The following is a 17,798-nucleotide window of genomic DNA, read 5'->3' on the forward strand; positions in this document are numbered from 1 at the left end:
GAACGCTTAATTAGTTTATTCTTTATCAATAAAAAATCAGGGGTTGCCGCGCACCGCGCACCCGTGTCTGTGCTCTATGCGTTATTACCCAGTTACCGAGCTTCGGGCAAGGGGCTGGAGGTTAAAAAACACAGACAGACACAGACAGAGAGACAGCGACACAGGTCATCCTTGAATTCCCCAAGAATGCCCCCTTTATTGTGTTCAGGGGCAGATTATATAGAGAGAGCCACGCCCCAGCCAAACCCACCAGAAACCACTCTGCCATCAGGAACTCCTGAAGGTCTCGTGCTCAGAGCAGCTGTAGGCACTCAGATCAGGGGATTACAAGAAATTCAGGATCTGGGGTCTCACTGCTCCCAACAAGGAGTAAGAGCTGGAAAGATCAGAGAACCAGGGGAGCAGCCACTAGTCTTCCATTCTTTCCTCTAAAAGGGCCAAGATCCTTTCTCAGCGCTGCCTTACTACTTCCTGCCCCATGTGTCTACAGTCCTCCTAACTCTATGCTTAATTTTGGATAGCTAGTGGCTAGTCTGACCTCTGACTCCAAGCAAGCTTTATTAGTCAGAACACAATCAAAATACCATACAACAGCCCCCAAGGGTGGGAGGAGGAGTCTCACTGTTCTAGGCTCTCAACTTGCAATTTCTATCGTGATTGTGATACTAAGCATTTTCTGTGCTTCTTGGCCACCTGATTCATGCCCAGTCCCCCTTTTGTCCCCCAGTATGTTCGTGATATATATGTGAGTGTTTTATGAGCATGCATGTTCACAGTGACAGTTTGAAGAAGAACAGGCCCCATAGGCCCCATATACGTTCAGGCTTAGTCACCAGTGAGCTGCACCATTAGAAAGGTTTAAAAAGTTAGAAAGTGTGTCATTGGGGTGCACTTTCAGATTTCAAAAGCCCATGCTAGGACCAGCGTGTGTCTGCCCCACCTTCCCCACCATGATGCAGCTCTCAGCTTCTACTCCAGCATCTACTTGTCTGCATGCCACAATGCTCCTACCATGATGGTAATGGGCCAAACCTCTGAAGCTGTAAGAAAGCTCCCTAGTAAACATTTTCTTTATGAGTTACCTTAGTTGTGGTCTCTTCTCAGCAATGGAAGAGTGACGAAGAAACCCACGTACACACAAAGAGGCCAGAGGATGACGTCAGGTGCCCCTCTAACTGTCTGCCTTATTATCCCTGGGAGACAGGCTCTCATTGAAACCGAAGCTATGCTGTAAACCAGCAAAGGGCTTACAGTCAAGGTTACACAACCCTGCGCAGCTCTTTTCACATGGATTTGAGGGTCTGAAGAATTCAGGTCCTCAAACTTGTGAAATAAGAATTCTCACTCACTGTACCATCTCTGCAGGCCCATTGTTTTGCAGTTTTTTGTAGTGTATCCCTAAGTAGCCAAGGCTGGCAATTAATTCATCATGTAGTCCAGTCTAGCAATTAGTTCATTACGTAGTCCAGGGTGGTCTGAAACTTGCAATCCTTATACCTCAGTCTCTGGGGTAATGGGATTACAGGTGTGAGCCTGGGAGACAGATTTGATAACCAAAGATTTGGAATGAGCTTCTAACATTGTAAATATAAGGCCAACTGTGTTCTTCTATTTAGAGGTTTTTGACTGCTTAAGATCTTCTGAACTTCCATGTGAATTTTGGGAAATTATTTATTTCTGGAAAAGTGTAACTGGAATTTCAATTGGGGCTGCACTGAATCTATATAACACTATGAGTAGTATTGACATCTTAACCGTATTAACTTCTAAATTCCCGGCATAGCTTTCTACCCAGTTTAATAAATTTAGCACAGTTACATTTTCTGTGTACAACTCAAATGCACTTTCCTGTTGCTTCTTTTCACTGCTATAGAGCAAACACACACTGAGCATATATATGGTCACTTTTCAGAATGGCTGCCACCCCTGGGGGAGCAGGAGCAGAACGGAGGCTGCAGGAAGATTCACTGAATCTACACGTTTTTTCTTTTCAGTAGGAAGTCTGCACACATTGTGCTCTCTCCTTTTGGAATCTTTAAGGTTTAAATTGCCTGAAAAATTATAAACTCTTAAAATTATGGATTTTCTGAGCTGCACTGTAAGCTAAGCAAACATGACCTTGCTTATACTTTCTCTGAAGTCCATAACCCAAACCTGTCCTGTCACTTTTAGGCTAGTTTTGTTCTAGCTATGAAGAAAGCAAACAAACAAGTACACTTCCCTGGTGAGAGGAGAAAAGGTGCCATACCACACGGGTCTTCACACCAGAGTGTCTAACTGACCCTGCAAGGGGCGGCCTGAAACAGCTCAGTCTACATTGGAGACTGGAGGAACTACAGGAACCCAAGCTTTTCTCTGAGGATGACACATACCATAGCATCCAAGGGAAAAAAGGAGGAGACAGGCTGTTTTTATGCCACATGCCACGGTGGGTTCTTTCCAGATCTATTTAATGCACTTATTTCAAAGCGTTTCCCCCATGAAATAAAATGTAAAGCAGGAGAGGATTTTACAGGGGAAAAAAATTCTAAAAACAGTGCTTGAACAGTCAGGTTAGGGGTCATGAGTTTCTACAACAAAATTGCAAACAAACATGAAGTTTGAGCCCCCGCCCCCAATAATCTTGACAGGGCATGGCTTAGATACACTCCCCATCAGATCTGGATTTATAATCTGAAAGCTCTTTTACCAAGAGTGGGATTAGATTAGATTCTCGCCACCTCTTAATCTCTGTCACAAAGGCAAGCCTATGACTTCAGGAAGCACTTCAGAAAGTGGGCTAAATCTAGGAACGTGTTCCCTAATTATCGTAAGTGGACAAAAAAGTCCCTTTAAATTCAGCTCATAAAGACAAACACAGAGCTTTCCTGGAGGCTGGAAAGAGACACTGGAGAGGCTCAATAGGCTCTAAGTTTGTCTAGATAACTCAAGAGTACCAAATAAGCAAGGAAAACTCACGACAAATGTTGACCCGTTGCTCGATGCCACGACACTGTGCTCTGCATCATGTAACTTTACTGAGAGCTCCCCACTTGGCCACGTCTGTTCTAACAACTGGCACTCTGAAGGAAAAGAGGGGAAAGCGTTTAGGTATGTATGGTACTCTAGCGATCAGCTGCTCACCTTCAGCACCAGTGCATGCAGGAAAAGGGTCAAAGACCACTTCACACTTTCAATTCACTGATCCCACCCTTGGGATGTGATGGAGGCGGGTCTTCTATCAATCTGTTGATTTCATTGGCTAATTAATAAAGAAAACTGCTTGGCCTAATAGGTTAGAACATAGGTGGGTGGAGTAGACAGAACAGGAAGAAGGAAGTGAGGTAGATGGCTCAGTCAGATGCTACGCCTCTCCTAAGTTAGACAGACCGCCGTGCCTCTGCTCAGAGAGAGAGATGCAACGAAGCTCCAGCCCAAGATGGACGTATGCTAGAATTTTTCCCGGTAAGACACCACTTTGTGGTGCTACACAGATTATTAGATATGGGTTAGTCAAGATGTGAGAAAGAGGCTGAAATAATGGGCCAGGCAGTAGTATTTAAAAGAATACAGTTTCCGTGTAATTATTTCGTGGTAAAGCTAGCCGGGTGACCAGGAGCCGGGCGGCGGGAAGCCGGCCCCACCGATCCACACTACAGGGATGAAAACTGGACACTCCAAAGGCAACAGCAGCCTCCTATTGTAACCGTGGCACCATTATCACCTCATCTAAGAGCCACTGTGGCGGCTGGAGTGTAATTCGCCCGATAATCTTATAGGGAGTAGCACTAGTAGGAGGTGTGACCTTGTTGGAGTGGGTGTGGCCTTGTTGGAGGAAGTGCATCACTGTGGGGCGGGCTTTGAGGTTTCCTATTTATAGGATACCACCCAGTGTCTCAGTTGACTTCCTGTTGCCTGCAAGATGTGGAAATCTCAGCTACAGCCACAGCACCATGTCTGCCTGCATGCCGCCATGATCCGTGTCATGATGATAACGGACTGAACCTCTGAAACTGCAAGCTGTCACTTCAATTAAATGTTTTCCTTTTAAAAGTTGCGATGGTCATGATGTCTCCTCACAGCAGTAAGAACCCTAACTAAGACAGACATCAGGCATGCTCGAGGTTATGAACTTGAATTGTGTAACTGTCACAGCCCTTCATAAATTAATCTTTCTTAAGCAGTATTCGTTTTATAACTATTCAAAGTTTTAAATAAAGTAAGCAAAATAAACAATGTGACAAGTGTGCTAGTTTCCAAGACAAGAAATAAATTCATCGGCATAACTTGGCATAGAAATTTGGGCTCATTTACTCTTTGTAGCTGATACAATAATACTGCAGTAAAGAATGAAGGAGGTGAAATCTCTCAGTGAGTAAAGGTGTTTTCTATAGGCCTGAGGACCTGAATTCAGTCCCTGGAATCCGCATAAAAGTCAAAGGAAAGAATGGCTCCAATGTTATCCTCTGACCTCCCGAGCTACACACACACACACACACACACACACACATGCGCGCGCGCACACACACACACACACAGGCACACACGCACAATAATAATAAAGTTTATTTCTTTAAAAAGAATGAGCCATAATACCTTACTCTATTTGTAAACAATACAGAATGCTCCTCCATAGTGCCAAGTGGAGAAAACCTACCTTAGCACATCTGCTAGTCTGAAGCCATAAGGACAGACACTAAGATACATTAAACTCCGTGACCTACAAGTTCACAGACTGACTGGCACCGTGTCATGGAACACCAGAAGACAGCCATGGTTCCCATCTTGCACACAGCCCATGTCTTCTATATTCTCTAGTCCTGACTTTCTGGTAATCCTGGAATACATACAAGGCTGCCAGAGCTCTGAACAAAGCTAGTCTTATCATATAAACGTGCGGTTGGTGTTACATGGGACAGAAAAAACCTAGGTCAAGCTTCCAGGAAAAAAAAGTTCCCATAATTTTGTTTAAAAAAGTAATAACTTCAAAATTAACCCTAATGTCACACATTTATAGTCTTCATGTCTTTAAAGTATTGTTAACACTAGTACTTTTTAGCTCCAGCCCTGGATCTAAATTTAATGTTGTAGGTTATTCAAGTCTCTCTCTCAAATTTCAAAAGAATGTATTACTTGGTTTTCTATTAAAAAAAAAAGTATAGTCATAACAGCCATGACTCTCAAGTCCCCTCTAGGTACAGGGGCCTGGCGAAGGGAGAGGAACAGGTGAGGGGTGTTTGTATGGACAGACGGCTCCATCCATCTGTTTAACAATGACTGTCTCAGATCCTACAGAAGAAAGCTTGGAAGACACTGTTAGGTGACCTGAAGAGAACTGTTTCGGAGGTCGAGCGCTCATACATATTTCATAAGAATGAAAATAAACAAGAGTTCCTAAGGATGAGCGTAGCGGGGGGGGGGGGGGGGGTGGCAAAGGAAGGAGGGAAAGGGAAGGTAATGGCCAAGCCGAGCGGGCCAGCAAGGGAGCGCTCTGTGCCACGTTACCTCACTGCAGCACCTGAATTCCACAGGGCACCTCCCACACTGGACTGTAGGTCTCCAGGAGGGCTACAACCTTGACTTGACAACCTAGTGCTGGGATGGAACCCAAGGTTCTGTGCCTGGCAAGAATCCTACGCTGAGCACAGTCCAGCCCATTCCTGGGGGAGAGCCTGAGGAGCCTCACAAATGCAGCACAGGCTGCAAGGCCCAGGGCAGAGGGCAGTCCCCTGGGGCTGTCTCCTTGCTAGGCTACCTTACCTTCCTTGCTCAGCCTCAAATGCCCAGCCTCTCAGGACCACTAGGTAACGTGGTTTTTCTACATCTTTGTTTCCTTTGATAAAACTGTATCCTTCCTGATCATGGCAGCTCTATGGTTTTCTGCTTCACACCAGGTTAATTCTTAATTGAGCTTCTTACCATTCAAGCAAGTCCTTAAAAGGAAATCCTCAATTTTTTGTATCTTCCTTTTTTTCTAATTGCTCTGGCTTATGTGTCTGGTTGGAGCAGCTCCCTTTAATTAAGCCAAACAAATAGGCAGAAAACCAAGTACAGTGGTTTTGAACTAGATTCTGCTGACCCACAGAAGTGGAATGAACTCTGCCTAGATTTCTAACCTTTCTAACAGAGAGGATCAAATGAAGGCACGCAAAGCTTCCACGATTAGCGCCCTCTCAGGCCCTGACTAAGTCCTCCCATCACAGCGCTTGGACTCTGTCTCACATTTTCCAAGGAAGGGATCACCGCCCTCATAACTGCCTCAGTGATATTGTGACGTCACTGTCTTTCTTCCACTTGGCCAGTACTATCTGCTGTAGAATTTCCTAACTTCAGCAGCAATGCGAGCAAAGACCCCTTCCCAGTGAGGCAGCCATCCTTCGCCTGCAGAGGAGGTGGGAAGTCGCTGAGCCTAATGTCCTGTTCCAGCACAGGACACTTTTTCCCACAGAAAACGATCTGGCAGATGGTGGCGAGACGGAGCTGCCGCTCCTCAGGACCCAGCCATTATTTATTTTTCCACTGCTTTATTTTGATCCACATCTGTTTCATATACATTGCAGCTTGCCCCAGGAGGGACCTTATGGAAGAGCACAGGCTTCTGGGAGAAAGTCCAGAGGCTCCTGTCTCAGCTCCTTCTCTCCTTAGCAATGCACTTGAGAACCCACATCCTCGAACCTGTCAGAGGGCTCCCACAGAAACAGGCAGGTGGCGGGAACCTGAGCTTCTGGAGCAGCACGTTGGTGACAGTGCCATCTAAGGTTCCTTAGGGGATGGAGGAAAGCCGTCCCCCTGATAAGTACACCCCCAGGTGCCAAGTACAGAAGGCATGACCCCCAAGTAGGGTTAGTAACAGGGTTTATCTGGCTTTATATGATTTGAAAGGCAGTTTGATTTTGTTTGGTGGATAAAATAGCTAATTTGGGCATTTATGCCAGGTTTTCAGCCATACAATATTGCAGCACCAAAGCAGACACAGATGCAAACCTGGAGGAAGGTGTGCTCTGGTTCTGCAGGATTTCTAAGAGAACGGGGATAGCTGGTTTTTTGTTTTGTTTTTGGAAACACCAATTACAATTCAAAAAGCATAAACATGATAGCAATAACTACCTAAAGTTATATTTTAAATTAAATAAAAATAATTACACCAGTTGGCATAATTTGAAATGATTCAAAATGGGTTATGAAGTTCTGGGTGGAATATTTGCCTAGCAGACACCAGGCCCTGGGTATCACTTAGCAAAGAGCAAAAAACGCCAAGGGAAAATAATTACAAACCCTCCTCAAAGGTGAGTAGCTACTTCACACAGTCACCCTGGTGATAACAGGCAGGGCTCAGCTTCCCCTCTTGACAGACGATTACGTTTCTGTGAAAAGGGCTGCCATCGGTCCAAGGTTCACTTTGTATGACTTAATCTGCACATTCACATCTGAAATCACCGAACCCAGTAACCGCAGCTCTACCAGGCCTGTTCACTCCCATTACCAGCTAGTCAGCCAGAATCAGTCTGCTCAATCCAACCAGCCTCTCCCTATCTTACAGGAGATCATTGATGGCTGATTTTACTAATTTCAGTTCTCATACGCATAAGTTACCAGACGACACCAAACACACACGTGATAATGATGTGGCTAATAACAGAGATGCCTAACATTTTACACAGAACTCGAGCTAGGACAGTGGCCTTCAGAAGCATCCTGCATGCACTGGGGGGTGGATTCTGAGACTGATTCAGAACAGTGAGAACAGTCAGAGGATCATCAAGAACTTGCCTCGTCATAACTGCCCCAGTGAGTGGTCTGTAAATCGACCCAGAATAATCTACTGAATTCCACAGCCGCTGAGGTCAGTACCTGCACACAAATCTTTGTAAGTAGAAAAAAGCCCTGAAAGCGCGCCATTCATCTGAACCCAGTTCAGAAATTTTCCAGCACGGCGCAAAGCTGTGTTATGCAAGCACATAGACGTATTCAGTGGGGGTAGACAGGCCCGAGATACAGGCAGACTACAAAGGAGCCCTCCCATGGCTCATGAATAAGTCGAGGAAATGATCAGGAAAAGGTGGGGGAGAGAAAGAAAGATGTTTAGACAGATGGCCCACTTAAAATGCCTGAGATAGGGCATAAGCAATTTTAATGAAACTTTAGATCTAGCGTATGAAGTGTTTCTTATTTTCCTCAACTGAAGAGGAAAAGAAAACAACTCCAAGGAAGACCAAAAGTCAGCCATTTGCTGAAAACCTCACTTTCAGCAAGTTCAGACAGAGGAAGGGTCACAAGAGCGGGTTTTAGTAGTGCAATAAATTCATGTAAAATTCTTCACAGAACCATCAGCTATCAAAATGAATAGGAAAGCAAGGAGGGAACAGATTAAAGGAATTTTAACCAGAAGCCTACTGCCAAACCAAACAAAACTCTATGCCTTATTATGTGAGAACTTACAACAGGGTAACATTAAAGTTCATCACTGTGAAGACAGATAAAAGTAGCTTTCAGGGAACCCTTCAAAGCCAGAAACAAGTGTGCAGGAGGATCAAGACTATACTCTAAAATGATGAGGTCAAAGTAACTCCTTCTTTCTTCAGGTTACTTTGGTTCGCTACTCTGTCACAGCAGCAAGTAAGAACAGAGTGTCCATCAACATGGGAAGGTGTAGAGCATGCATGCAATCCTGTCATCTGCAGAAATGGGGGTGAACAGAGGACAGTAAGTGAAACAAACATGTTACAGAAAAGGGGGTGAATGTGGGGCTGTGTAACAAGGTACCAAACACTCTTCCAGAGGAGGAGTCACTGGAGTGGAGGGACGGAACGAAGAAAAACGAAGTTACAGAGGAGGAACGCTTCTTACATTTGACACAATGGAAGGAAGACTAGCTTAGAAGAATTTGCTATATACTTTTAAAGAACCAGAAGACAAGGACTCCAAGATTCCTAGCACAAGGGAAATACAGATATTGAAGATGTTAATGCTAGCTATCCTGGATAGATCATTTTTACACAATGTATATGTATCCTATCACCTTGTGGCGCCCCCATGGATACAAAGAAAATAAAAAAAAAAAATTATGCCAGTTTAATGGTGAAATGCTTGAGTCTTCTGTATCACCCCCTCTTCCGGTCATTTGACACAGCTCTCAACAGGTTCTCACGGGCTTCAGTTGTTTGTACCAAAGCTTCACTTCAATGGCCCCTGACAGCAAGGATGGTAGGAGCTTTGGGTCAATTATACTTTGAATTCCCCTCATATTTGTGGATACTCTCTTTTACACAAATGTGTTCTCTTGTACACGTGCTAAAACTAGCTCCTCCCTCCTCCTGCTGATGGACACGGAGGGGGTCTCCATTTAGGAGTGTACAAAACAAAGCTGTTATGAATGCTCTTTGTCACAAACGTCACAGATGCTAGCCAAGCACTGCACCTCTAGGCTGCTTCCTCAGTCCTGTATAGGAATATTTTGAGGACAATTTTCTTTTCCTCTTAGGAGCAGAAAACCAAGGAGAACAAACTCAAAGCTAAGCATGTAATTTTTTTAAGCTGCCACACTGTTCTGAGACACTGGCACCGCTCTCCTCGGGAGAAGGGTCCTGCTATAGCCTCACCACCACTTACCACAGTCATGGTGCCTAGGCTAGTGAGTGCCAACCTCCCATAGCTAGGTCTCTGAGATGTGAGGCCAACAAGACCATGCTGACCCATGAAACAGAGACCCTTGCAGAAGACAGTCACTGTAATTCTGGGGAGCTAACGGTAGCCCCCCCCCCCCGTAATGAGGAGGACCTCTGAGTCCACTGGCCATTTGTAGTCAAGGTTTTAGTCCTTTTTGTCAGTTTCTTATCCTTGTTACTGACTTGTGGAAGTTCTTTTCTTTGGATACAGACCTTTGTCAGATGTGTGCTGTGAGAATTTTCTACTGTGGCTTGTTTAATGGTTTTCACAATGGTTTTCCCTCAGCAGAAGTGTTTTTAGGTAGAATCAATTTTTTTAGAGGTTTGGATTGCAGAAAAGAACAGAAGCACAGGGTCCCCAGGCACCCTTACCATTCCATCCTCTCCGTCTCTTCTCACTACACCTTCCTTAGGGCAGCACACTTACTCGACTTGATGAGTTGACATCAATGCACTCCTAAGGTCTATGTGACTTGAGGCTACTCCGGTGTGATATATCCTAACTGTTCTGACATGTTTACAATGGCACGTGTTGCATTGGCTACTTCTTCATTGCTGTGATGGCTTAGGGAAGGATGGGTTATGTTTTAGCTCATGGCTTGGGACACAGCCACCATGGAGGGAAAGACAAAGTGGTGACAGCAACTCTTACTGTGGTGGCAGCCACCTAAAGTGGCTGCTCACAGCACATCAAGAAGTAGAGAGAGATGAATCCTGCATTTATCTCATCTTCTTCTTTTTCCCCCTTTATCCAGTCTAGGCCTCCAGATCATGGGATGGTGCCACCCACATTAAGGGTAGGTCTTCTATCCTCAGGCTAATTCTCTCTGCAAATGCACCTGGAGGGCACACCCAATGGTGTTATCTCTTAGGTAATTATAATGCAGTCAAATTGACTAACAAGATTAAACCTTCCATGGACTCACCCTTACAGTATCCAACTGGATAGTTTCCTTGCCCCCAAATATCCCATCATCCACCTTACATCCTCCACCCCTAAACACCTGGCGACCGACCCCTGATCCTTGCAGTCTGTGCACTGTGGTTCTCATCAGAAGGCCATCTAGCTGGACCCCCAGAGTGCTGCCTCCAAAGAGGCTCCTTTCCCTCAGAAGTACACACGCAGGGGCATGGGATCTTTGCGGTACACACTCAGGGGCATGGGATCTTTGCGGTACACACTCAGGGGCATGGGATCTTTGCAGTACACACTCAGGGGCATGGGATCTTTGCAGTACACACGCAGGGGCATGGGATCTTTGCGGTACACACGTAGGGGCATGGGATCTTTGCGGTACACACGTAGGGGCATGGATCTTTGCGGTACACCACTCAGGGGCATGGGATCTTTGCGGTACACACTCAGGGGCATGGGATCTTTGCAGTTACACACGTAGGGGCATGGGCTCTTTTGCGGTACACACTCAGGGGCATGGGATCTTTGCGGTACACACTCAGGGGCATGGGATCTTTGCAGTACACACGTAGGCATGGGATCTTTGCAGTGCACACTCAGGGGCATGGGATCTTTGCAGTACACACGCAGGGTCATGGGATCTTTGCAGTACACACGCAGGGGCATGGGATCTTTGCGGTACACACGTAGGGGCATGGGATCTTTGCAGTACACACTCAGGGGGCATGGGATTCTTTGCGGTACACACTCAGGGGCATGGGATCTTTGCGGTACACACTCAGGGGCATGGAATATTTGCAGTACATATGTAGGGGCATGGGATCTTTGCATGTATACACGTAGGGGCATGGGATCTTTGCGGTACACACTCGGGGCATGGATCTTTGCCGGTACACACGTAGGGGCATGGGATCTTTGTGGTACACACGTAGGGGCATGGGATCTTTGCGGTACACACGTAGGGGCATGAGATCTTTGCAGTATACACTCAGGGGCATGGGATCTTTGCATGTACACACTCAGGGGCATGGGATCTTTGATGGTACACACTTACGGATATGGAATCTTTGCAACTGGTAAGCTCATATTTCACTGCTGTGAAGTATTTGGTTTATAAGGACAGGGTGGCTTCTCTGGGCATTATGAACAAAGCTGCTATAAGTACTCATTCAGGATTTAGAATGGACATGGGGTTTCCACTCATCATTAAGGCCACCCACTGCTTGACCTTGTTACAAGAGCATCCAGTCTTGTAAGAAGTTGCCAAACCGTCAGCCCACCACAGCTGTCACTTTGTATGCCCGCTGCAGTAAATAAGACTTCCTCCAGCACCCACCATCATCCTTGGCGAGTACTTGGTGTTCTGGGTTGTAGATGTTCTAATAGATAGGGACAGCAACTTGGTTTTTTGTTTGTTTGCTTTTCTACTATTCTAAGATTCAAGAGACACATTATTTCTTATACTTTTGTTCATTTGTCTATGTGTGGGCATATGCCACAGCACGCACGTGGAGGTCAGAGGACTCCATGGGTCTTTCTCCCCCCACTGCTCAGCTAGGCCAGTGCTATCTGGATCCACACAACCCTCAAGAGAGCACATCAGAATTTCCACAGAGAACCAAACTGAAGACAAGAGTTATGTAATACACGCCTCTAAGACTGCCAGACTTGACTCGTGGGAGCTCACCAACTCTGAACCAACAGCTGGGAGCCTTCATGGGACCAACATAGGCACTCTGCATGAGTGTGACAGTTGTGTGGCTTGGTATGTTTGTAGGATTCCTAGAAAGTGGGATCAGGACCTGTCCCCTGGTGACTGAGCTGGCTTTTTGGGAAACCATTCCCCATACTCGGGTTGCCTCATCCAACCTTGATGCAGGGGGAGGAGCTTGGTCCTGCCTCAACTTGATGTGCCCATGCTATGCTAACTCCCTTGGAGGCCTGCTTTTTCTGAATGGAGACAGAGGAGTGGATGAGGGGAGGGAGGTGTTGAAGGGAACAGGAGGAGAGGAATGGAGAAAACATGGTAGGCATGAAAAATAAATAAATTTCAATAAAATGTTCTAAGACATAGATGCACTTCAAGTTTTTTTAAAAAAGACTGAAAAATCAATAACCCCAGAGAGCTTAACTCAGTTTGGTTCTATCTTATTACCAAGAAAGCATTAGTAAATATAGAGACGGATCAAAGTATAAACATGAACAACTACTACGTGAGTATCTTTTTAAACAACCATACTTTCAAACAACATGGTTCATTAGCCTCCCCTTATTTTCCCCAGAGCTTTATTTATACTTCTTAGTATCTTCCACATTTCACAGAATTTATTCCTAGGACAGATTTCAGTGAAATTATTATTTGTGGGTGAAGATGAAAAGGCAAGAGAAACACAAGCCTAGTCGGATTGTTTCAAAGAATCAGACCTACACACACGCATTTCCATCTGCACTAATCAGTGTTATCTAAGGGAAGCACAATGCTGACGTGCACTGACAAAGCAGATATTATGAACACGCTCCCCAAATCAAGCTCCCAGAACAACACATTCGTCTCGCTCTGGCCCATCTCATTACTCGCCTGCCATTAAACACCTAAGTCATTATGTTCTTATTCGTAACTACAGGAAGAAAGCAAGCTGAAAAATTAAGCATTTTCTTCAAAAGATCTATTTCCCATTTGCTACCCAATTCCATTACTCATTTAAATATGCATTTCTCTCCCTGACAAATCTGATAACCAATTTTTAAATTCTCTTTTGGAACAGGCTGAACATAAATATACAAATGCTGCTCCGTTCCCTACTGACAATTACTTTGCACAGATCGGCTAACTTGGGTTTTAACAATCATCTTTGCATTATGCAAATTAATCTTTTGACATTTCTTATAAATGCACTGATGGTGTTGATTTAGTTCAATTCAAAAATCAGGGATTTCATTACCCTATAAAACATATCCAGAGTTCAAAGTATTTAATGGGGGTTAAACAAAATGCAAACATTTAATGCAACATTAAGCATGTGAAATAAAAACTTGATTGCCTAAAGAAAGCATGCTATGCTGTTACCCTGGTGACAGGTTAGAAAAGGGATGTGAGATGAATAGCTGTATGATATGAAATTAAAATGTTTTCACATCGAACAATCCGAAATGAATTGGGAAAGGTTAGAGTAGAGGAGAGAGAAATCAATTCTCAATGGCAATGGTGAATGGGAAAGAAGAATGAATAGGATTGCCAGTGGGGTTGCAACAGCTGCCAAGGGTCTGCAGCCATAGAATCACAACAATACTGATGAAGTGCGTACGACTTATGGAGTCAGGGCAGGGAAGAATTCAGCCCTCACAGGACAGCTGAGCTGAAGAGAAATATTTTTTTAAAATGTGATATTCAGAAAACATTACAGATGTGTCATCTGCACACGCACAATTTCATGCTTGGGCCCCACTGTATTTCTAACTCGACCAAGATACAGTCATAGTAAATCATTAAAAACACTATAGGAGAAGCAGTAAGAGCCAATAGGAAATGATGCATTAGTGTCTTTCTCTCCTCTTGCTGCTTCCAGAGGCCCGCTTGCTCAAATGGAGGTGTGTATTTCAAAGATGCTGTATGGTCATGTGTGTTGTAAAACCTATGTTAATTATATAGTCAGTCACCAACCCAGCAAGGTTGTTGTAAAACATGACCTACCCGAGAAACATACATGAGATCAAGTGGTAACATAAAAAGTTTGTTTTATTCTCATAGTGGTATAAATATTGATATAATATGACCACACCTTTTAAACCTCCTATAATACAAACCACACAACAAAACTGGCTTTTTCTTAGAAAAGATTTCACAAGGCTACTTTTTCTGTGTGCCTTTCCCCAATTATCCTTCAATGGTTTAAAATCCGATTTGAAACCTGAAACTCACTCTCCAGATGGAAACTCAAGAACAAGTGAACAAATTACATCTGAGACCGAGAAAGGCCATGGTTTTCAATAGCAAGAAAAACCCTCAGATAATTGCATCTGTCGAGCCGCAAGAACTCACTAGGACATGATTCTCCATTTTATCAGGAAGCCAGATGAGGAAAGAATGTACACCACAGATGTCAGGAGAACAATAACACAGAGAGGGGATTCAAGAGATGCAATTTCCCCTACGGATCTGTGGTGGCAGGCTGTGTGGACTGGCAGATGCTAGAGATGTCCCTGATCCACATAGCCTAGGCCAACCTCTGAACATAGGGAATGCCTTATTTCCACATTGTGGGCTGAGCTGTTTTCATCCCAGTATTACCACAGGCCATCATAAAAACATTCTGGTTTTCTAGACTTAACATCTGAACCAGTACTGGGAAGAAATTATGGGCATGAAGTAAAATCTACGACCTCGTTCAATTCAAACAGGCTCTGAGCTGAAGACGCCTTGGGCAGCCACCCCATACAAAACTGTTATTATTCAGACAGGAAGATGAAGGCATAAGGTGAAGCAGCTTGGCCAAAGCTGTTTGTACCATCTTACCATGGAGCTGGAACCAAACTCCTGGTACCTCTCTAGGTGCTGGTCCACACCAGTTCAGTGCTGGGGTAAAGGAGTCAAAACAGCCCAAGCAATCCATGCTTTCCTATCCTCCAAAAATCTAACTTACGGCTATGCCATAATCAAAAGCCTTTTGGTGTGTGCACTTTCAGTGGGTAAGAGACATGGCAGGATAATGTCACACTCTGTAAGGTGTCCTCATGCAAATTACCTTAGCTTTTATAACTAACTTAACCTGTTTCTCTTCATCTACATTTTGCCTTGGGGCATTTTACCTTTCCTTCCTTCTGTACTTCCTACTCCAAGTCTGTCTGTCTGGCTGCCCATGGGCGTCTCCCTCTCTTTCTCTCCTCTCTCTTTCCTTTCATACCTAGGTTCCCCCTCCTGTTATTCTCTCTGCATGCCAGCCCTGACTATCACTCTACTGCCTAGCTATTGGCTGTTCAGCTTTTTATTAGACCAATCAGGTGCCTTAGGCAGGAAAAGCAACACATCTTTACATCGTTAAACAAATGCAGCATAAACAAATGTAACACATCTTTGCCTAGTTAAAGTAGTATTCCACAGAGTGGTTAAACTTAGAGAAACAGGGAGCAGAACGTTGGCTCTGGGGCAGGAGAAGGGAGTTCATTGTTAGATACAGACTTTTGGCTCTACAAGATGAAGAAGCTGGAGGGCTGCTTCAAACACTGTTAGAGTCCACACTACAGACCTCTCTCTACACCTAGAAATGGCTACAGTAGTCAGTTCTGCTGTTTAACACAAGGGAACATACCATGGCTCTCTCCTCTCTTCTTTCTGTCTCCCCTCCCTCTCTCAACAGGGTCTCACCACGTAGTTCTAGCAGCCTGTTACTCAGTATGTGGCCTATACTATGCTCAAACTCATAGCAATCCCTCTGCCCTAGCCTCCCAAGCAATGGGATTAAAAGTATGAGCTACCATGCCTGAACTCACTAGTCCTCATTATCAGCAACAATCATTAACTGAATTCCAAATGAATTAAAGAGATTAAACCATGCTAATTCTGAAAGCATCTTCTGGTGGGCTGAAAAGAAAAGTTATTGTCGTGGGGTTTCTAATTGCTGTTGATAAATCAGTGATAAATGCAACTGGGGGAGAGAAGTGTTTATTCTCTCCTTATAGCTTGGAGTCAGCCCATCATCTGAAAGTCGGGGCAGGAACTTGAGGCAAAAACCAAAAGGCAAGAGTTGAAGCAGAGGCCATGGAAGAGTGTTGCTTACAGGCTTGCTACCCATGGCTTGCTGTTTTCTTATTCCATCTAAAATCCCAGGCCCAATGGGCTGAAAGCCCACCCACATCAATCATTTATCAAGCAAAAGTCCCACAGGCTTGCCCACAGGCCAATCTGATAGAGACATTCCCTCAATTAAGGTTTCCTTTCCCCAAGTGATTCTAGCCTACTCAAAGTTGACAAAATACTAGCCAGCACACAGTCAAAAAAGGAAAAGCAAGTAAACAAAATAAGGCCAATGAATTTAGTAAACTTTTGTGTATCTGCGATAAAAATACTTTTATAAGCCCAGAGTTGGTATTTACTCTCAAAGACCTTGAAATAAATGCAATGTGTGAAAACAGATTCGCTGCTCTTACCCCTTGCAGCGTGGTTCAGGCTGAGGACAGACATCTAAAGGGGAACGGGGCTCTCTCTGCACCTGCCTCTTCCTCTTTCTGTTTCCACTTTCTGCTCAGGAAAGAGAGAGTTGGTCACCGAGCCACTATCCCTCAGTAAGTTACACGCTTAGCAGCAAACACGGGTGACAACCTCAGAGCTGCGAAGGTTTACTGCAGATGAGCTGCAGAGAAACGCTGCGGACAGAGGGGCGTCAGGACGACAGCGATGTGAAGGCAGGTGGACCTTCTCACCAGCAGCTGAGAAGCCTGAGAGGCAGAGGTGGGCCTGCCCAGGGTGAGGCAAGTTCCCCTGACTGCTCCACAAGCTGTATCGAGCTGAAGAGAGCAGGCATTTTGAGCGTAAACATTACCAAAAGGGAATAAGGGACTATCATTGTTATTTTCCTTCCAACAATTACCAGTTAGTACAACAAATTACTACACCAAACCCACAATGCAGTAAAATCATTTCAGATTCACATAAGAGAACGTGTTCCTTTAACAGTTTTAATATTCACCTCTGCATTAAAGTGTTTTTATTTTTAACTTTATTTTGGAACTAGGGACAGTGCTCCAGGCCTCTGCTCTGAGTGACTGACACCCCAAAGCCCTAGAGGGTTGAGGATTGCGAAGGATTGTGACTACAAAGTCAATCAGTATGCATGCATGTAAAAAGTTGTTTCTGCACACTTACAGGCGTCCCAAGAAGTGTACTATTGTTTCTGACATTAACTTTTCTTTTTTCCCAGAACCCCCCTATCACTTACTATCTAAATACTATGCTACATAGTAATGTCTTTTTCCAAATCATAAATGATGAAAGAGTAAAAGCCACAGAGAAATTGGGAAAATAAGATCAGCAGCCAAAAGAAGCAAGCCAGAGGAAGGGCCGTGAGCTACCGGTTTGGAAAGCACAGCGTGGTGGAGCCACACCTGGAGGGTGACAGGCCACTCCATCCCCAAGCCAATCATAAAAGCAGAAGCCAGGCTGGGAAGGTCCAGACAGCAGACCTCAGCCTGGAGGAGGCATCGGGTCCCTCCACAGCAGACATGCAAATGTAACTTAGCGCCTC

At 44.7% G+C, this 17,798-nt stretch overlaps 1 protein-coding gene across 1 annotated transcript in view; it reads right to left on the bottom strand.

Moving 5' to 3' along the window:
- Pcca (propionyl-CoA carboxylase subunit alpha) overlaps positions 1–17,798 on the bottom strand; it is a 293,212-nt gene that overhangs the window by 120,674 nt on the left and 154,740 nt on the right. The window contains 2 exon segments of the mRNA XM_038310358.1: positions 2,959–3,027; positions 3,029–3,062. Of these exon segments, the coding sequence (XP_038166286.1) occupies positions 2,959–3,027; positions 3,029–3,062 (103 nt within the window).

Source organism: Arvicola amphibius, chromosome 13 (assembly GCF_903992535.2).
Source record: "Arvicola amphibius chromosome 13, mArvAmp1.2, whole genome shotgun sequence".
Classification (NCBI taxonomy): Eukaryota; Metazoa; Chordata; class Mammalia; order Rodentia; family Cricetidae; genus Arvicola; species Arvicola amphibius.